General features: G+C 47.7%; 3 protein-coding genes across 3 annotated transcripts; 2 read left to right on the top strand and 1 right to left on the bottom strand.

Annotated features, from left to right (window-relative positions):
* Positions 1-2412: 2412 nt before the first annotated feature.
* LOC128725018 (DNA-binding protein D-ETS-3-like) lies at positions 2413-5087 on the bottom strand. The gene is made up of 3 exons (XM_053818736.1): positions 5083-5087; positions 3146-3403; positions 2413-3076 (listed from the first exon to the last, which is right to left on the bottom strand). Exons 1-3 carry the CDS (start codon positions 5085-5087, stop codon positions 2413-2415), a joined length of 927 nt encoding a protein of 308 aa, XP_053674711.1.
* A 7160-nt stretch (positions 5088-12247) lies between these two features.
* LOC128725017 (esterase B1-like) lies at positions 12248-14208 on the top strand. Its single transcript, XM_053818735.1, has 4 exons — positions 12248-12472; positions 12539-13032; positions 13103-13239; positions 13319-14208. The coding sequence occupies exons 1-4, from the start codon at positions 12248-12250 to the stop codon at positions 14206-14208; spliced, it is 1746 nt and encodes a 581-aa protein (XP_053674710.1).
* A 1575-nt stretch (positions 14209-15783) lies between these two features.
* LOC128725016 (uncharacterized) lies at positions 15784-21320 on the top strand. The gene is made up of 11 exons (XM_053818734.1): positions 15784-15978; positions 16075-16202; positions 16287-16423; positions 16957-17548; positions 17615-17908; positions 18660-18826; positions 19060-19529; positions 19593-19720; positions 19798-19934; positions 20294-20894; positions 20967-21320. Exons 1-11 carry the CDS (start codon positions 15799-15801, stop codon positions 21256-21258), a joined length of 3126 nt encoding a protein of 1041 aa, XP_053674709.1. The 5' UTR covers positions 15784-15798; the 3' UTR covers positions 21259-21320.
* Positions 21321-21588: the final 268 nt, after the last annotated feature.

The raw sequence follows: 21588 nt of genomic DNA, 5'->3' as shown, positions 1-21588 counted from the left end.
AGCCATCGGGAAGCAAGAAAAGCGCATCGATGGAATTGATTCGCTTCGTCTAATCATCCGGAATGGGTTAATAATCGATGTTTTTTGTTCGTAACGCTATTGCAATTAATTGATCTTTGTAGACCATTGGAGAGCCTCATACGATATGACATAGTTTATATTTTTTTAAAAAAAGTGTAAGATTTAATTGAATTTGTGGAAAAATTGAACCAAGCTCTTTTGTATCGTTGCATACTTTCAGGCGCTCAAATCCGTGAAAAACTAGTTTTTTGATGTACAATAGACAATTATTGTTTAAGGACACAAACAAACACCATTGTAAATAGGTTGTCGTATGTATTAAGTATCATCTCATAAATAGAAAACTGCAACATCTCCTCCAGCTCATAGCCTCTTGCAAACCTCCTACATTCGATGCAAACATTTATCTCCGACCTCGTGCAAGACATCGCAAATAAATTGGCTAAATTGCGCACCATCGCCACGGATGAGCTGCTTCCCGAAAACGGCCGGCGGTTACGGCTATAAAAGCCTGCCGATCATAAATTATCGCTGAATCGCATCAGAACGCGTGACACGCGTGGCGTGCCGCGAAGCAAAGGAGCGCCAGGATCTTCGCACGCGGCGCAAAGAGTGCATAGCCGTTTCGCGTTCTAGGCGGCTGGTGCGATTGGTAAACGCACTAGACACGCACGTGGCTGGAGGGTACAACAACAACAATGACAAAAAAATTCGCTCCCAAACGGGAGAAAGACAGATATTCAACAGGAAATGCACATCACTGACCCGGTGAGGCTGACATAAGCTCGTTTTTTTCTTACTTTTTCGGTCCTTGTTCAAGCGCATCGAACCAACTAGCGCAAGGTAGTGTGTGTATGGCTGTAGCAAAAAAGGATTCTCATTGAAAAAATCCAACTGACCGATGGTATCGATTTGACGTTACGAAATTGCCATTTTTTTCGGGGCCATACCAGTAGGCCTTGATTTCCAATCACAGGCGAACCAAGTTGAACGTACCGCGAAGGGCGGATAGTTTGGGCTCGTGAAAGTAAAAGTGAAAAAAGGACCAAAAATCCACTGCCCACTGCCCCCTCTGCATCGTTGTTCTTCATGCCCACGGCAGACTCGCGGGAAAGCGATAGCGGAACAATAAAAATGCCTCGTGCTAGACCGCACGGACAGACAAAAGGCCATCATCGGCGGAAGTCGTGCTTTCAGTTCCGATGCGCGCCCCACCCGGCGAATGGATGGCTGGATGGGCAATGTTTTATTGTTGTTCCGTACGGTGTAGGGGTGAGACCCCTTCGGAAAATCCACCCGAAATCCGGACCTACGGAAACGGGCCACATTTCGAACCGACGGTTTTCTCCCTCGACGTACGCTTGTGTTCCCGGGTGTCCTGTGAAGTGAGCGAAGATGATGCCAGCGGGTGCGAGAAAAAACTATCCCCTTTTACCATTGCCGGGGTCGATTGAGGCCTGCTAATAGGGATCGTCGTTTAGATGTGTTTGCCGATAGGGTGCTCGCGGGTGTAGCGTGTGCGTGCGAAGGTGATAAGAACAGAGATTTGTTTGCGTCCCGTAAGGACGAAGCCTTCTCTGCCTTTCGGCCCGTTCTCGTGGCGCACGTAATTGATAGGGTGTAGCCTATCAAATTGTTTAATTGGCGTGAAGGTACATGTGTTTCTTGTGTATGTTTCTTGTTCAAACAGGGTGGTCGCTTTATTTGCACTCGACAAGCTGGTGGAGTGGGAAAAACGCGCGATTATCGGTGACACGGAACATGATACGGTGTTTGCGGAGAGCTTGATTTTTGATATGGTCAATCAAAGTCGAAGGGTGGGTTAGGATAAAAAAAATCAACCACAACATATCTAACTCATCCATTGGCAGCAATCATGGAAGGACATTATATTAACATTGTTTGTTTGAGTTTGACGTGAGAAGGATGAGCTACTGCGTTTATTTTTATCATCGCAGTAGGCTTCCTTCGAACATGATTAATCTCTTAAAACGGTTGTTTCCTACATGAAATTTACTTCTAAATAGAGTAACCGTCCACTTCCATACAATATTTGCAAGTATTATCGTGAAGATAGAGAAAATGTCCAACAAAACAGGACAAGCCACACTTCCATTTGTTGCCAAAATCATGCGCATTAAGTCCGATGCTCATTACAAACGCGTAGATCCTGGGCGCATAGCAAGTGCTGAACGGTACAGGAAGACACCCGAAGGAAGCGTAAAATTACAAGGAGGAGTTTCACGCCGGAAAGCTCATCACGGTTGATTGCACCGCTATCCGATGGCTTCCGACATGTCCTTCGACATTGTTCCAATTTCTGGCATCGGCTTTCAGCCATCGTAAGCGAATACGACCATTGTGTATGCAAAAATAGGTAGCTGTTTCAGTTTAGTGCGGCTCGATCAGTTTTGGAATGAATTGGGTGTGCTGATGGAAGAAGCTCGAACTTGAACACAGATACTGACTGAAGCTCTCTACAACATAGATCTTGGAGCTAACGCAAAGCAATAGAGACTTACCTTGACGTGACTTGACGTCCACGGGAGACTCCAGATTCTGGGACAAAATGGACGATGGCGTCGAGGTGGTGGTAGGCGATTGTGTCGACGACACCAAATTGAGGTTAGCAGCTCCGAGAAGATCTCCTCGATGGCGTTGTCCTGACAGTCCATTCCCCAGTAGATTCGCAGGAGATACCAGCGAAGTGGCATTGATGACGCTGATGCTACTGCTGCCACCTCCTCCGGCACCTGCACCCGTACCGCCACCACCTCCACCACCAGCACTGCCTCCACCACTGGAAGGTGGTGCACCATTCCCCGCACTACTTCCCGCGCTACCACCACTAACGTTGAGGGTGCTGGTTGCGTTACTAGCGTTACCTGACGCGTTATTGTTTGCAGGATTACTCTCAGCGTTTGTGCTTCCATTAGGAGCTGGGTTACTTCCACCTGTGCCGTTGTTCGTGTTGCCAGTGCTGCTGTTGTTGCCAGTGCTGTGTGTGATGACGTTCTCGAGCGATTCCGTTAACCGTGGTGATGAGTAAATGTCACTGTGCCAGGACGAAAATGCCTCATTAATAAATGAGCAGCGCCATTATTGCTCGAGCGCAGTATCTCACCTGAACGCACTGGAACTACCAAGGAACGAGGTACGATCCTGCAGGGCCGCCTTGGCTTTCTCCACGCTCTGTTTCAGCTGCTCGAAGGTCGACTGATGGAAGCGGTACGTGCCCCAATCGGTGCACTGAGTTAGCCCCAGACAGTCCTCTGATTTGACCTGATGCGTTACGAGTGGTGATGCACCTCGCTTCAGGTCCAGTGCCGTCTGGTACGAGCAGGAGCTTTCGTACATCTTGCTGCCGTACTTCCGTTTGACCCTGAAGCAAAAGGTAAAATCCAGCAGAGGGAAAGATAGGGTTTGAAAAAAGATCATCAGGGCGGAAGTTCTGGTTTAAAGTTTCTTCTCAAAGCAATAGATTATTGGCGTGTTTAATGGAACTCTTCTCCTTTTCTCAAGCAGTCTAGAATAGAATTTGGTCTAACTTTAACACGCATTCAGGAGAATCTCGGTATGTCCACGTCCTGGTAGATATTCTTCATTAGATAAACTTCTCGCCATAATGGTGATATATGCCCATCTGCCATTTTAGGACCTGCAGCTCCCAGGAAGTGCCTTCACGGCGGTCCAAGCCTCAGTCTGTTCGAAACTGGTGACCTGCCGCGTGTCCGACTTTCCATCGTTCTCCGGCAACCCTCTAGAGACGGCCTCGTCATCGTCATGAATATTCAAAATACCACCGGAAGCGGAAAGTTTGATTTACGTGCATAAATCTCCTCGCGCCACGCTTCACTCGGTCCCCGGTTCGCGTACACCCTCTCCTGCCAGGAGCATCCCTTTTCCTCCCGGGATGGGTTCCTTTGTGTGTCGGTGTCCACCCCGAACCGTCCTGGATTCTTCCCAGGATTCCTTCCCACCAGCCGGGATTCGGTTGAACGAGCGGTCTCCCTTTTAATGATCGTGAAAGGAAAATGTATGCATCGGTTTCCGCCTGTGCGTTTCGGATTCGCATTCGGATGTGCGTGCATTCGCGTGTGGCACCCCACCTCCACCCAAATCCCCCATCAAAACGCGTCATGCGCCACCAACAAATGAGCTGGATGTTCGAGCGCGCTGGATAGCGATTAGCTGCGGCAGATAAATGCTCGACCGTCCGGTGGGAGGCAAATACACGACCTGGATCGACTGGGCGGTGATAATAAACGGCTACAGGGCGTTTTAATGTAAGATAAATCCAGCCCGATTCGGTGGGTGGAAAGTCGTGGAGAGAGCTGTACAGTGAAACGAACTCCTGCCTATCCGTATCGAATCCGGGAAGCCATCAAGGATCAAAATGCACCTACCATGGGGCCGTTACGGTCGAGCGGAATGGGCAATGATGAGATAAATTTAATTAACCATCAAGGTAATTTCAACCACCGATATCACGAGGTGGGAGCAGAGCGAGAGAACGATAGAGAGTGAAAGAGAGTCAGAACATTTATCGACCGCAGAGGATGAGGCGGTTCTGGGATGAGCTCTCTATCGGTTTTATTGCACTAACTGATTGCAGTCGCTTTTGTTCAGGTGGAAAATGACGATCGCTGGTGGGACATTTTCATTTCAAAGCCACAAAGCGCGATTTAAATTGGAGTGGAAAACAACAAAATAATTTTTAGTCATACAAAAATTGATCAATATTTAGTCAAGTTTATTGAGGATGCTTTTTGATCTTACCCAATTGTGTTTGAATTTTCATAACTAAATCATAATAAAAGAGGATTTTGGAACTATGTTTTAGAGAAAATAATTTTAATCGAACATTTTTATGGTTGTTCTTCGTATTACGTTACTTTTGTCACGGCGTTTCTAACATCATAATGGAATTCAAACGCAATTTTGAACATCAATTTGACGCATTCAATCAACACTAACTTCAACAGACAGTCGTATCAAGGCGATTATTAAAACATACAAAATAAAGTATCCACTTATACACCTTCTGCACACCTAGCTCACCTCATCTTTGGACGGTCTTAATGTTGAATACCATAAACCAATCGAACACCCCTCAGTGTCCTTAGCATAAGCACCACATTCGAACCGCACCTTCGAACACTCCACCGATCGGTTCGTGGTTGATCGTCGTTGCTTGCGATCCGCCCTAGCATTCCGAATTTCAAGGTTCGATCACTCTGCCGCACGATTCACACATCGATACACCAAACACCTGCGCGTCGATTCAATCGGGAAGCAACTGCACCACGGCCCAGCATCGCGCGCTTCATCGGCGACGCATGAAATAACGCGCGTCGGCTAAATAAAACCCTGCTCGCTTGCAACAAGTATATGACCACCGGCCTCAACCCTCACGTGGGGAGAGGTCGCAAATAGCCAAACAAAACAAAGTACCCTCGCAAACAACGAAGAAGAAGAAGAAAAAAAATATACACACCCACCCACAAACCGTCCAGAGCCGCCTGGGGCCTCACGGGTCGGTACCACTGCAAGCTGTTTTGCTGCACAATTGAGCGCTTCCGGCACCGGACATAAATCGAATTTCAAGCACAAACGCCCCACAAACTCGCCCCCCCCCCACTGCCTCTTTACCAACCTCTTTCCTCTGCCTCTGCCCTCGTAGGTCAACATTTATTTGTGCGTGTGTGATGATTCGAGCCCGGCGTTTGCTTATCACGTGGGCGTGCATAACCCGGGAGAAGGACAACAAAAAACAAACGGTTGCTTTCAACGGCCACTGGCCCATTCGAATGCTCTGATCGCGTTAGAAACACGCGCTCGATAGTAGATCAGTCAAATCTGAAAACCTAACCGATCGACGTGATTGAGCCGCCAAATGTTGTAGCATGCAATGGATGGTTTTTTCTTTTCGATTCACGCTGCAACTTCTTTGGTTTGCGCCCTGTTATCGCATAAGAAACGAAGCAATCTTGCTGTTAGCTTTAATTCGATTAGTTCGTATATGCGAGCACCCGCTGACTAACGCATTAAAGGGACTGATTCAGAGTTCTGATCCGTTCGCGGTTGAACAGTGGTTCGGAAGATTCTCTCCAAGTCATCGGAACGGTTGCATATTGCATGATCGCACTTAGCCTCATAGAGCTCAGGAACTCATTGCATGTTTGTATAAAAAAAAACTATGAAAATACTAACTTGGGCTATATTAGATTAGTATAAAAAATGAACTAGTAAACGACAAACCTAATAATGTCTTTATTCACCACATTAATATGAAAAATTTTGTCGTGTTTTGAGCTTCCAGGATTAAAGTTCATTTCAAAACGAGCGTTTATACGTGTGTTTTATTATTGGTGCTACAATTTTAGTAAAAATTTGATGCTTATTTTCATGTATTGTAGCAGCAACAGTATAAAAATGTGTGAATATTGATGTAAGAAGTGAAGCAAGTTATATTTTCCTGACCCCCTATTGTAGTTTTCCACTGACGGTGGAAATAATCAGCGAAATGAATAAAATATTAGCAACACTATCTGCATCAGAATGAAGTAAAACTGCTGCGCTTCCCTCGCAGCATAAACATGCCCAAAGTTACTGTTAGCGTCAGCCGTACATGACGTTCATGGGAGGGTTTTGCTGATTTATGGGGAAAATATGTATGGGGACTAAAGAAAAAGTCCAACAGTCTCAGCACCGTCGGACACGCCCGAAACATTTATGATAGTGCGGGAAAACCGATCGCCGTATGAGTTATACAACATAATGCATACGGGTTTCGAAAGGTGTGGTTTGCATAAAATTCCCATAGGAAAAGAAGCATGCTTCTAGGTTTTGAGGTAATTTTTGAGAAATTATTCCTCCAAAAACCTTAAGGAATCGATTTTAAGGGTTTTTTTCTACATGTTTCTTACTGCATTTTTTAATACACATAATACTAACCTTGACTTTAGACTACTCTAAGAAAAACGAATATTTTTTCTCTTGTGACAACACTTAGTTCACTTCAGTATTAGTTCCTCTTACACTAATCACTCGAAATCATTTTTCCGTGGTAGTGCGTTTTGCACCTCTATCTTCCAGTGGTTTCATATCCAGCAAGGACAATCATATTTTTCCTTACAAAACAACCAATGACTTTTTTGTATTCACCGTTTTCGTATGCTTTTTAGTTGAGTTCTGTTCCAGTCTACTGCACAGCCTTCAAGACCGATGCACCGAGAATGCAACAACTGGTCAATTAATAAACAACGCTTGCCAAGATCCCGACGCCAACCGATGTCGATAGAGATATCTCCATTTGCGGTCCTGTCTTTACTTCCGCTTTCAGTTTGTTTTTTGAGTCGAATGGTCGCGTTTATTTTGTCGCTTTTTTATGCGTTTGTCCTTTGCGAGTCCGTTTGTCTTCGTCGTTTGCTATCTCAGCCCCCCAAAACCATCGATTGTGGGTTCCGTTCAGACGACAAATTATTTGTGACCGCAGGACATTGTTTTTCGTTGTTCACTTTGTAGTACGATTGACCCTAGAACACCGATGAAAGTTGCGCGTGTAGAAACGTCCCCGTTGCGTAGATCTTTCAAGGATTTCTTCATGAAACGGGGGAATTTTTGTCCACTCACTCACTTCACTTAATCAAGGAAAAACTTTCCAATACTTCCGGTTTTCCCGATGAATCGTAGGCTTTTTTAATGTCACTTGATCGTTCGTTCGTTTGTTCCGGTTTCGCGGCTAAATCGCGAGCCTTTTCCCCCGGCGGGAAAATCGGCACACCAAACGGGGCACACTCTACTCGGGTGGGGCTAAATTCCCAAACCGCGCGACAGGATGAAAAACGCAGCCTCTCGAACACACGGTGCACTCTTCAATGTTGGATGCCACCGGATCTGGTACGCGCGGGACCTTGGGACCCGCGTTGTAAAGTGGATATCCGCTTCGGGGATGCCACTGCCCCGACCGCACATCGGAAGGATCATCCACTCGATGAGGTTTTCCTTTCGCGAAAAATCACCCCCTCCCTTCGCACCAATCCCCACTGCGCTTCCTTGCCCCTGCTGTGGGAGAAGATGTGAACCCGCTCGCTCTCGGTGGGTTTGCTCTCAGGGCGGAAAATTGAGAGCGCAAGCGAGAAGAAGCTACTTGTGGCGCATTGGGAAACCCTCTTGTCGGGGGTGGTAGAAAGGATTTCCATAATGGCGACCCGGAGCGAGCCGTTTTCCTCACGTGCGCGCGCGTGTGTGTGCAGGGCGAGTGAGATGGCATGCACTCTCTCTCTCTCTCGTTCTCATCCCGGCTCGGAAAAGACGATGCAGAGCAGGCGCGCTACAGCCACATCCTAGTGGCCTAGTGGCGATTTTCCCAAGGCAAGGATGCGTAGTAACGCGCTCGCCGCGAAAAAGGCGTGGCCTACTGCGTTAAGATTTTCGCCACAACGTTTTCTGCGCGTCCTCAGATGACTCCTTACACCGACGTTGCATCTATCGTTGGCGCAAATGGCGTCGGATGGTGATGAACAGGTTGCTCGTTTAGGCGGGTAAGGGTAAATAAAAGCTTCCCTTTGGTCCTGGAGGTGCCACCCCCCTGTTGCCTTCCTCACGTGAACTTCGAGCGACGGGTAGGGCATCATTTCACTTTTGTTCGATCGTCCTCCGAGAACACCGGTCCACTCGCCGTGGCAATGGTGTGTTTGTGTGCGTTAGTGCTCCCGCGTTTTCCATCGATACATTCCCCCCTCTTCACGCCCAAGCCGGGGGGATGAATGTTATTGCTTTATTTTCGCTCCAAAATGGGTCCTGCAACGAGTCGTTAAACCGTCTTGTTGTGTTGTGTTTGATTTGGTCTTTTTTTCTACCCTCCCATTGCACTGTCTGTGCCGATGATGGTAAAGGTTCTTTAACGTGCCGTAGCAAAATGGAGCAGAAAGAGAAAAAAACACACACCCAAGCTAAACAGGAGTCCTCGGGAATGTCCTCGGGGAGGCATGGTTTTGTAACGTACATGTGGCATAAATTATGCGACAATCAGAGTTGGATCGTTTGCGACGGATCGTTTGGAGCATATTTCGAACGATTGCTGTCGTTTCTAGTGTGTACCGGCGAGGTTTGTTTCGAAAAAAAACAGAGAACAAGCAACGCTGGATGTCAGTGTGAAAGGAAGGGTTTGAAGGTGCATGTGGGTTTGGTTGAAAGTAGTTCAGTGGCATCAATTTTAACAAGAAAACAACACGAGTATTTCAGCGGCGTTCCAACGTGAGGATGATTTGGGTTATTGCTGGAAAATCGATTTCAAACTTGCGGCTACAAGTAAGTAGGGGATGTAACATGTCACGGGAAAGTACAGGGAATTTCCATACTATTTGCTTAAGACAATTAATCAACTGAATAATCCGGAGGGGACGATTTGAAACAGAAATAATAGCCCCATTAGTTTCTTAAGAACTTTTCTATTTATTTAACTATAATATTGATTTCTAATGAAGCCCAAATATAATAGAAGCTATGATAATGAAGATATCTATTCGTGTATAATTTAAGAAGTTTCACAATAGTAATTAAGCTTTTTTTCGTCAATTCAAAGGCTCAAACGGCTGCCCCTTTCAACGTAATCAGAGAAGCATTGAACAGAATCACACCAATAGACAAAGAAATAGTGTCCTAACTCAACCCTCTTAGAATGACTAAGCTAACTATGCATTTCTTATGCTCTGCAGTTCAACAACATTTTTGTCACCGCATTTTCATCTCTTGGCTCCATCCGACCGCCCATCCACCGACCACCGTTTGCCTGCCAATTTCACAGACCCGTTTTGCAAGGAACTAATTGCTCCATCCATCAATCCGTTCGGTCAGACGAGGCAAACATCAGACCCTACCAGCTTGTCTCGGGCAAGAAAGAAAACTTTCCTTTAAATATTCCCTCCGGCCAGTCCGGAGGGGCCATACCATTCTGTTGCGTTATCCTGCAGCCATTCAAAGGAGCAGATCCGTCTTCCGGCACCCGTTCAGGAGCATCCGCGCAGAACGTCACCAGAATAACGGGGCCGCTCCGTCGTTAGGAGTGAGCAATTACGAATTTCATGCGTCACTTATCAAAAGTCTCGTCTTCTACCCCGTGGTAGGGGGACGACTCGTCAAAGTTTTTTGTTGTTGCTCCTAGTCGAGGCTTTACGCTCTCTGCCATTCTATAGCCGGGGCTCAATCGCGTCCCAGGCCCAGGCCGTTCGACTATGAACCCTCCACTCCACATTATGGTCACATTCGGCGTCAGTTGATGGTCGTTCCTCGCGGCTGCACGACATGAATCACTTCATGATCGGGCTTGTCACAGGACTTCCGGGTGCCGCGGAACGTGTGCCACTTAAATGCGTACACAGGATCCTTCGCCAACAGTGCGCTCTTCTTCCGTTTTGGCTTTGTGATCCGCGTGCCATTGAGACGCCGCATGTTGTTAAGCTGCGACTGATGGCTGAAGACGACCCTAAAGGGCCGGAGCTCATCACGCCAAACGCGCCCCAATTTATGGCCCAATAATAAGCAGGTGATGCCCCACGTTCGGTAAGGTGCGGCGATGATTTATGGACAGGAGTTTCGCGGAAAATTGTGCCGCCCTCAAACAACCGCCTTGCCGTGGAGGTAGTGCGTTTTATCGCCGACACCAAATCACCCAAGACTCAAGTGTCGATTGACGTACGATGGCCCCGAAGTACTGAACGGGTTCGTTACCGAACTCTCAAGCCCCGTCAAGATAGGTATTTTTTCCATCGAGTTCCTGAATACCATCATGGAAGGATTTAACACACCCTCCCCAAAGGGGTGTCGTTTCAGGAACCCCATATTTTCCCCCATTTCACCGGCTGCTAATAGGCAGTTTAAATGTTTTGTTAAAATCTCGTGCGATTATCTGTTGCCGATAGCGAGCCCTTCAGCCCCGGGACGGGCTTCGTAAAGTATCGTGAAAAACGGGACGACCCTACCGACCAGTGAGGGTGAATTTTCCACGTTGTTTCCCGGCTCCCAGCGGCTGATGAATGTTTTGTATGTTTTTGTGGATGTGATGGGGTCTGTGCGTACGGTGTGGTTTCGTGATAAGTATCAATAAAGCCGGACGGTTTAAGCGGGCATAAGACGAGGGCTAACTTTTCGTTCATTCCTTCGTTAAGTGCGCACCTTAGCGTACGCTCCATAAACCGTATGGGACGATCCGGTTTGTTGGTCGTTCGCTTGGCCGATGGCAGATGACGAGTTTTTGTTTCTTTGTTCGGACTCGATGTGATGGCCAGTTTTTCTGTTCATTTTTTCACTATGTTTTATGGCTTTGTAACACGGCCGTACGTAAATCGTTGTACAAGAAACCGATCACAAGGGGAAATGGTAGATTGCGCTCGATGTTATGTTACTCTGCTCATACGCACTTCAGCCTATTAAAATGGACAAATGTAGAAAATCGAACTTTAGGGTTGTCGTGTTATCGAAAATAGGTCGACACCATACGGGAGGTTTGAACATGGAATGTTTAGCAAGGATGATGACTCATAACTACATGCGTGAAGGATCTATGATGTAACGGAACCTGAATTGATCTTATGACATACATTTTGTTTTAGCAATCGCATACACGCAAAAACGGAAACTATCGTACTGAGCTTTCGAGAAGGGTTCCTTCATAACAGGTGTTAATTAATTGCATAAGTAGCCCATCTCGGCTTACTGTGATTACTGCCATTTGCTTGTGGTCTGCTAACACGATTACTGCGATTGCTAATATTGACACGCACTTTGCGAATACTGTTGTGTCTGAAAAGCCATCAATTAGCTACAAATATCTTATATGACATAAGTATTTGACTTAAACATCCTTAACAATAGCACTTATTTTTCTGGTGTATTGAAAACTAAATATTTCGCCGCTAATACAAAACTATAGTTTAAGCTACTCTTCCACATATTATGGAGGAGGTGATAGTTGTGAAAATAAACGTTCCCCAGCCTCGGCTTCGGCATTTAACAACTGATCAGATCCGCAAAACGAAACATCAGCACCTAAAACACTTTCGCTTACAATGGGAAAGTCTTGATGATATACGCAAACAGCCGCACCTCGTTACGCTTCGTGCGTAGTTCGCCGCGTAAACATACACACTCTAAAGCACGTGCACCTATGCGCAACACCACCCGAGAGCGGTCGCGCTGGAATGCCAACGGCGCAGTCACCAAAATGCGCCCCTTCTTGGCGGCCGTTCTGCGGCTGCTCGTTGGACTGTTCACAACCTGGTTAGGTCGCGTTTGGCTCAAGTTCCGATCACCGTCAACCACGTGTACTGTTACGATCGCGCCGGGTAAGTTGCGTGGTGTCACGCGGCTAGCCCATGGAGTCGCGCAGTATCATTTCTTCAAGGGCATTCCCTACGCCGAGGCCCCAGTGGGTGATCGACGGTTTCAGGTAATGTACAGCCGGTGTTTTGCAGCCGTAGATCATTATCGATCGTCTAATGGATCATTTAAACAGGCTCCGGTTCCAATGGAGTCGTTCCAACAGCCGGTGTTGGATTGCTTTGTCGAAGGCAGAAAGTGTCTGCAGTACGATCAGATCCTCAACGTACGCGTAGGATCCGAGGATGGGTTGTTCTTGAACGTGCACACTCCGGAGTTACCGAATGAAACCCCCAACGCTACTGCGAAACAGCTCCCAGTCATGGTGTACATCCACGGAGGTGGCTTTTTGAGTGGCAGTGGAGATGCGTTCCTGTACGATCCGGTGTACTTCATGCCACACCGTGTAGTGATCGTCACGTTCAATTATCGACTTGGCCCGCTTGGATTTCTCAGCTTCCCCGAGGCCGGTATCGCTGGTAACGCCGGTCTAAAGGACCAATTGCTAGTGTTGGAGTGGGTTCAGAAGAACATTGCTGCCTTTGGAGGCAACCCAGAAAATGTGACACTGTTTGGGGAAAGTGCAGGTGCCAAAGCGGCCTATCTGCATTATCTCTCACCGGTATCCAGGTACGTATTGTTTCAAAAGGCATCAGTGAGAATAGACGATTTCATGTATATAGTGTCTACTCTTTTGCAGAAAATACTTCCATCGAGTGATCTGTCAAAGCGGAGTCGCCTGCTCGGACTTTGCGCTTCAGGTTGAACCAAGTCTCAAGGCACGCAAGTTGGCCGAATGTTTAGGCTATCGTGGATCTTCCGACACCGAAGCACTGGGTAAGGTGATCTGTCTCTCTTACGGTATGTGTTCCTCCGCGACATTATGGGTGACCTTTTCGTGTTTACGCATTTGTAGAAGTTCTCCTGAAAGCACCGGCATGGGAGTTGTTTAAACATCAACTAGCGACAGTGGGTGAATGTGAACGACACCAGGAACTCCAGTTCCCCTTCCGTCCGGTCGTAGAAGGTGATCAACCGGGTGCCGTAGTAACCCAGCATCCTCTAGATGCTCTGCAATGTGAGCTTGTACCTCCAATTCCTATTATCACGGGGTGTAATAGTGGCGAAGGTATGGTGGCACTTGCCAAAGCCAAACAAAATCTAAACGAATACAATCTCCATCCGGAACGGCTGCTACCACCGATGCTACGTCTGCCTGTAGAAGTTAATGCGACCGACCTGGGCCGTCAAGTGAAGCACTTTTACTTTCAAGATCGTCCCGTCGGGCGTGACACCCTTCCTGAGCTGATGGATCTGCTGTCAGACAACGAGTACCTCACAGCGACGGTTACAGCAGCCGAGTTGATGGCCAGACGCCAGCCGAAGGTGCCTCATTACTGCTACTACTTCACACATGATGGGCGGCTAGGAAATATCAAGCGTTTGCTCAACATGACACATTTGCCAGGTGTGTGCCACGGAGACGACGTGTTCTACATGTTCCACTCGGTGCTTAACACTCCGTTGGTGGAAACAGACAATGAAACCTTCGTTCGTTACGCATTTCTGACGATGTGGAGCAACTTTGCTCACTATGGAAATCCTACTCCTGTCGACGGGCATGCGACATCGAAATTGCCTCGGTGGGAAGCAGTTCAACCCTGTGGGAAAGATGAATTTACTTTGCGTTGCCTGCATATTGATCGAGAGCTGCAGATGATACCGAATCCGCTAGAGAAGAGGAGCAGTTTTTGGAGGGATCTGTTTCGGAAGTACGGATACGGATCAAGAAAGTTACCGAATTAATACGGTTAGATTGATAAAGGTTTATCAAGACTAGAACAGATCGTTCCACGTAGTTTAAACAGAGTTAGAGGCGAATGTAGCCACGCCGGCTCAAAGTCTCTATAAAAATACACAAAAAAAAAGTTTAAACAGAAGCGCCCATGTTAAAGCGAAACCATAGCCTACTCCGTGTTTGTTTTGTGTATGTCAATGAGTAATTAGACATTTCGCGAATCGCCCATGTACGTAATGATGTTATCTAATCGTAATGATGGTATCTGTTAGGAATTAACCGCTAATTATATAAGCCGATATCGTATGATACTTCCGAACCGGAATCTTATTTTAGATCAGAGCGCTTGTTATTTTAGCTAGCTAAACATAAACTCCGTTTACTCGCAGTACGACTTGTTGTCAAGGGAATGAATTTTCGTAAATGGGCTCAATAAACCATAGAACCGTTGGGGAATCTCATTCAAACAATGTCAATGTGCCTCGCTTTCGAAATCAGAAAGACACGAAGTAATTGAAATTACCACTTGCCACCGCCTCTTATGAACGCATTCTTGTCACAAGTGCTGATGCAGTTTTGAGAGGGCTGTATTTATCAACCCCCTTCCCGCAATAACACCTGGTTTGGTCCCGCACCGACGTAGCAATTAACTTGATTCATCCGTTCAACATCCACCCTCTAAAGCCTCGCGAGCTTGAACTCTGGACCCATCTCCCACCACTCATTTCCTTCGACAGCGTCATTGCGAGTAGCGTCGCAAAACAACTACACTAGCCGACACTGGCGATAGCTAATCGCTCAGTTCGAGCTGAAACCACCCTCCCTAGTTACTCTGTTTTCTTCGGAACAAACCCCACCAAGTGTCTACCGAGCGGTTTACGAGGCCCCAAACCGGCGTAGTGGCGTCCACATGCTGTGAAGCTCCAGCAGTGCGCCCGTGATAAGATACGGCAGTGGGGTCAATTTCGCAAGAGGAGGAAGCGTGGCTGCTCCACCTAACCAAGAGGACCACGCATGGAGTCGCGATTTTTTGCGATTAGTTCTACTTCACCACGCGAACGGTGCTGAGCTTCCGTTAGCCGTTGTGTCGCTGAATCCGCGTAGTATTCCGTTCCCAGGACCGGCTTTTAAGTGGGTTTCTGTCATTTCACACAGCAAAAATGATGCTGACCAGGGCACGTGTACTGTACGACTTTGTGCGAACACTGTTGCGCATTGCGAGTGGCGTAATCGTGTTCCTAGTGCAACACCGATGGGTGCGATTCTGGCCACCTTCTGTCCGACCGGTGGTCACAGTGCAACAGGGCAAGGTGCGAGGTATCAGCTCCACCCTACCCAACGGTGGTCGGTATCACTACTTCAAGGGTATTCCGTATGCGGAACCTCCGGTCGGAAGACTACGCTTTAGGGCTCCAGTTCCCCTGGAACGATTCCGCAAACCCGTGGTTAACTGCTACGCCGAACGAGCCGATGCTGTGCAGAAGGACTTTTTCTCGAATCGCGTCAGTGGGTCCGAATCCTGCCTGTATCTAAACGTGTTCACACCTCGACTTCCGGGAGAGGCTGACGTGACTCGAGGTGTTCCTCGGGTGCCAGTGATGGTGTACATCCACGGTGGTGGATTCATGAGTGGCAGCGGTAGTAGCTTGTTCTATAATCCGGAGTACTTCATTCAGCAGGACGTGCTGGTCGTTACCATCAACTACCGACTTGGGCCGCTCGGTTTTCTTAGCCTGCCATCTGCTGGTATCGCGGGCAATGCGGGCCTCAAGGATCAGGTACGGTGGATCTCGAGGTATTCCAGAGAAATCAACACTAATCCTTACCAAACTGGATTGTTTTCTTTATCGTTGCTCTTTTCATTGCTCGAGTAGTTACTTGCGTTGAAATGGGTACATGAAAACATCGCTCAGTTCGGAGGCGATCCTGGCAATGTAACACTATTTGGAGAAAGTGCCGGCAGTATGTCATCGTATTTGCACTACCTATCACCAAACTCGCAGTAGGTTATGATCCGCGGTATTGCGGTTTCGGTTGTGTATACTGACTAGTTTTTGTCACGGGACTAATGCCGTGCTCTTTGCAGGAAGTACATCCATCGGGTAATCTGCCAGAGCGGTGTAGCCGTCTCGGATTCGTTCTTCCAGGTAGAACCGGAAGAGAAGGCTCGCAAGCTGGCACGATTCTTCGGCTACACCGGTGACAGTGACCAAGGAGTCTTGGGTATGTGATCGAGAAAAACGTTCTTTAACCCTTTCAACTGGAAATCGTACCTTAAAGTGCACATACAGTATTCAAATCAGTTTTTGTTGCATAACTGCAACGCAGATGACGTTTTTTCGTGTTCAGTGGAGTACCAATTGAAATAACTTCAAGTATTTGAACAGTGCACTACAACAAATTAAGTTGTAAGCTGCAGGTAAAGAATCTGAGTTCGTTTTAATCATCCGTTAATTGCCACTGAACGAAGTTTAATGCACTTCAAGCAGCCGTTACATTTGTTTTTTTTTGCGGGATTTAACTCATATGTATGCAATTGTAAGTTTCACAATCAGAGTGACAACCAAAACGGGTCTTCACTTAGAGACGATGAATACCGGCACGTTGTCGGTGGCAAACCTACAGACCATTGTCTGCAATACCTTTTGAACGCAACCCATTCTTGTGGTGAACCGCAACGCGTGCCCGGTGGAACTATGGAACTACCATTAATCACTGCATCTTCTCCGTCTCTCCGTTTGGTACGTTCACCACAGAAACGCTCGAAAAGGTACCAGCGAAAGAGCTGGCAAAACACCAAAACATCGCGATCAGCGAAGCCGAAAAGCAGCTCTCGCTGATCTTCATCTTCCGCCCAGTAGTCGAACAGCAGGTGACTGACGACAGCATCATCACGCAGCATCCCCGCGACATCCTTAAAACACACGATGCCCTTCAAATGCCCTTGCTCGAGGGATGTAACAGCGGTGAAGGCATCTTAGCTCTGCGTAGTCTCGGCAACCGTTGGCGTGCCTTTGGGCGGTCACCAGAGCGATTCGTGCCGGTGTTGTTAGGTCGATCACCAGACCTAGACCGGGTTGCTGTAGGCCGTGAGATCCAGCGGTTCTATTTCGGCGATCGACCAGTAGACGATCGTTCAATCGACGCCATGTGCGACGTGATGTCGGACAACACGTTCATCACTAACTCGGTCACCAATGCCGAGTGGCTGGCGAGGTATCAACGGAATGTGCGTCACTTTCACTACCGTTTCACGTACGATGGCCGGTTCAGTGTGCTGAAGCGCATTTTCCTGCTTTCGAATGTGACTGGTGCCTGCCACGCAGACGATACGATGTACATGTTCAAGTAGGTTACCTTAGACTGAAGCAAACCTCCTCACGACCGCATTCTGACGTTCCGTTACTCTTTCAGCCCGTGCTTTTTACCGACAGTGCCTGCTTCAAGTGACGAGTGCAAGGTGCGCAACATCTTCATCGCCCTCTGGACCAGTTTCGCCCGCCATGGCGATCCTACAGCTGTCGTACCAACTAATCTGGTGCCGGTGAAGTGGCAACCAGTGGCCAAAGTCGGCCTCTACTCTCCGGACGACTTCACGCTTGATTGCTTCCAGATCGACACCGTGCCGCGGATGGTAAAGAATCCAGGTGCTGGTCGTATCCAGCTGTGGCGTCGACTGCTCAAGAAATACCGGCCCGACTACCTTTAGTGGCGCATCCCGCAAATGGCAGATCGACGGTGAAGTGATCCGCGGCAGTAGTGACACCTAGGTGCTAATGAGCGTGCCAAATAAACGTCGTGTGAGAAATGATATAACTGGGGCCACCAACTGGGGCTTCCGCTGGATGCCGGTTGAGGTTTTTTGATTCAATATTTGACTAACTGTTTGGTCGGTTTTAGTGGCTCCCGATCGCGACCGTAAGGATGTCAGCGAATTGGTTGGTTTAAGGCGTGAAATGCAGTTTGGAACTTACCGCTGACCGGCTATCACGCGTTTGTTTGCACTCAATCTACCCACTGGAGGGAATAAAGGATGGCATGGTCCATTTGTTTGGTGGGTTTGGTAAATAGCTGGATGCTATTAAGCAGTTGCAGTGGTGGAGTGATCATAAATAGTTCTGTTTGAAGCCCTGTTGGTGTTATGTGCAGCAATTGTGCAACGATCAATCATTTATCACTAGAGACGATTTTCCTCGTGCGTACATTTCGTGCTGATCTTCGATGCAAGCACTTTTCCCCAAGCCACCCTTCCAAATTGCTTATGTGTGCGTTGTGGTAGTTTCTCTCCACTTGAATTGTTGGAGCTTGCCCCAGTCAGTGCCTCTCAATGTGAGCAATCAAACGAACGAAATCAACTTTCCACCTGCTACAGCTATGATGTGCAAATGCAAGTGCTCAAATCGTGTATCACGGCTTGAGAACTCATCCAAGCAACGATGTTTTTTCGACGATCCTCTAGCACGATCGCCTCAAACACGGTTGAGAAACGCTGCATTAAGCGCCACCTCGCGCATTGTTTGATGATACGAAAACAAACCGGCTCCAACCTTTACTCGATCAGTCAGCTAGTCGATCAGTGGAGCTTGTTTGCCAACAACAGCCCGTCAGTACACCGCCAGCTGATCGGTAGATCGGACGCGTGTGTCGTTGTCGAGGAATCGCAGCTCGCTTCAGTAGGCCAGTGTGCAGCTTGCGTGTTTGTGTATATGTGTGTGCATTCACAATGACGTTGGGGAGTTTTCATAATTGGTGGGAGCATTTGTTGGCCATGCTACGGCTGGTGTTCGGTGTGATGGGGTTCCTGATGCGCCATCGTCTGGTACGACTCTTTCCTCCTCGTGATTGCCCAATTGTCACAGTTCGACAAGGTCAGCTACGTGGTGTCAGTTCCACTCTACCGAATGGTGGTCGATATCACTACTTCAAGGGCATCCCGTATGCGAAACCTCCGGTCGGGAGATTGCGCTTTAAGGCCCCGGTTCCCCTTGAACGGTTCCGAAAACCGGTGCTCGATTGCTACGCCGAACGAGCTGATTCCATTCAGTTCGATTTCTTCTCTGGATTTATATTCGGATCCGAATGTGGCCTGTACTTGAACGTATACACGCCTCAGCTTCCAGAAGAGCCGCGTACGTACGGATTTGCCGTTATGGTGTTCCTTCACGGGGGAGGATTTTCCTGTGGAAGCGGCAGCAGTCTATTCTACAACCCAGAGTATTTCCTCCAACGAGGAGTGATCGTGGTAACCATCAACTATCGATTAGGACCGTTCGGGTTCCTTCATCTACCGGAGGCTGGTGTTGAGGGAAACGCTGGTCTGAAAGATCAAGTAATACACAAGCACTGTGTTTTCAGTGTCGTTTTCCACCATTAATGCGCGCTTTTTTTTTAGCTGATGGCACTCCGGTGGATCAACGAAAACATCGCCCAGTTCGGAGGCGATCCAAACAACGTGACGCTGTTTGGTGAAAGTGCTGGCAGTTTCTCGGTCTATCTCCACATGCTCTCACCGAACTCAAGGTACAGCTGGACCGGAACGCTTTTCCATGCAACTACAGCTTGATTCGAATTTCTCCTCTTCCATTCCATTCCCTCAGCAAGTACTTCCACAGGGCTATCTGCCAGAGTGGCGTCGTTTGTTCGAGCTCATTCATGCAAACCAACCCGCTCGAGATGGCCTTCAATCTGGCCCGGTACTTTGGCTACACCGGAGAGAGTCAGCAGGAAGCGCTAGGTGGGTAGAGGGCACGATTTTTCACCGCCAAGAGGCGGCTGAAATTGAGTGGAGGTTTGTTTCGGCAGAGCTATGCTTATTATAGCATCGGCGATAGCATTATAGCGATGAATTATAGCATTAACACACAATTTGGCAATATCGCGACACTTCATGTACCTGCATCAATGCATCGTTTCGGGATTTTAGTTTGCACTTCTACTTCTACTGCTTTTTTACGGTTTTCGATGTAACCTGTTTTTTTTATTTAATAACTACACACACACATCAAGCGGATTACTCGTATCCTAGGAGCATTTGGCCTAACTTAGGACTGCTGTGATGTCGATTGCTGATTTGAAGCTTCTTTGTGCTTACAGAAACGCTGCAGCAAGTCCCACCGAAGCTGTTGGCTAAGCATCAGCGTAAGGCACTAGGCCAGGATAATTACAAGCAGAGAGATCTCGTGTTCGTGTTTTTGCCTGTCGTTGAGCAAACCCTTACCGATGACTCGATCATAACGCAGAGCCCGGAGGTGATACTAAAGTCCTATGATACCCTACGTATGCCCTTACTTGAGGGTTGCAACGACGCTGAGGGCATCCTCGGACTCTTCATTCTGAATCAGCAGATCCGCATCGGAGATATCCACCTTATGCCGGAGCGTATGTCGGCGAAGATCTTCCCTCAGCTGTCCCCGGCCGAACGAACTGAACTGGCAAAAAAGGTATGCCAGTTCTACTTCGCGGATAGCCCACCAACCGCATGGTCAGCCGATCAGATTAAACACCTGCTGACGGACACGATCTTCTTGATCGATTCCACCATCAACGCTGAGTGGTTGGCGCGGTATCAACCAAATTTGCGCCATTATCATTACCGTTTCACATTCGATGGACGATTTAGCTTGTTGAAGCGATTGTTCCACAAAGCGATCGTGTCCGGAGCCTGCCACGGGGACGACACGCTATACATGTTCAAGTAAGTCCATGGAACATATGCTTCACACCTCTCTGGAATGCCACCTAAACATTTGGCCGTTTCTTTTTGCAGTCCAAAATTTCTGCCCAACCTTGGCCCGTCCAGCGATGAATGTCGAGTAAGGGACAACTTTGTCGCGCTCTGGACTAGCTTTGCCAAGCACGGTGACCCCTCCGTTGACTCCCGAGACATCGTTGACGTTCAGTGGCGACCGGTGGAGAAGATCAAGCGAGATTCACACGACGACTTCCGGATCAATTGTCTCGAGATCAATGTTCAGCCCGCTATGATAGGCGACCCATGTCAGGAGCGGACCCGTTTTTGGCGGAATCTACTCAAAACTCATCGGAAAGGCTTCCTGTGAGAAGTGGAAAGTTGTATGATCATCGAGTACATTTGTTGCAGGATAGAGTAATTTTTTAAATAGCATCCATGACTTCGAGAAGCGCTAGCATTACCTCTCTACCATAGACATTAAATTAGCTACCATAGACTGTAAGAGCAAATGGATTGAAGTAAATTTTTTTGTACAACACAAAAGACTTATCAAAGTCCACACAGGAGAACCGTATGATGACAAAACACAAACTTAGAATCTTCTCTCTCATCTCTCGGAAACGATCGAACATCATGCGTTCGACGGGTTTGAAATGAAATTTTTTAATGCACGTTACATGTAAAAAATCACAATTTT

The sequence above is a fragment of the Anopheles nili genome, chromosome 3 (assembly GCF_943737925.1).
Source record: "Anopheles nili chromosome 3, idAnoNiliSN_F5_01, whole genome shotgun sequence".
Classification (NCBI taxonomy): domain Eukaryota; kingdom Metazoa; phylum Arthropoda; class Insecta; order Diptera; family Culicidae; genus Anopheles; species Anopheles nili.
The sequence above is the reverse complement of the archived record's forward strand: the minus strand, read 5'-3'. Positions and strand labels throughout refer to the sequence as shown.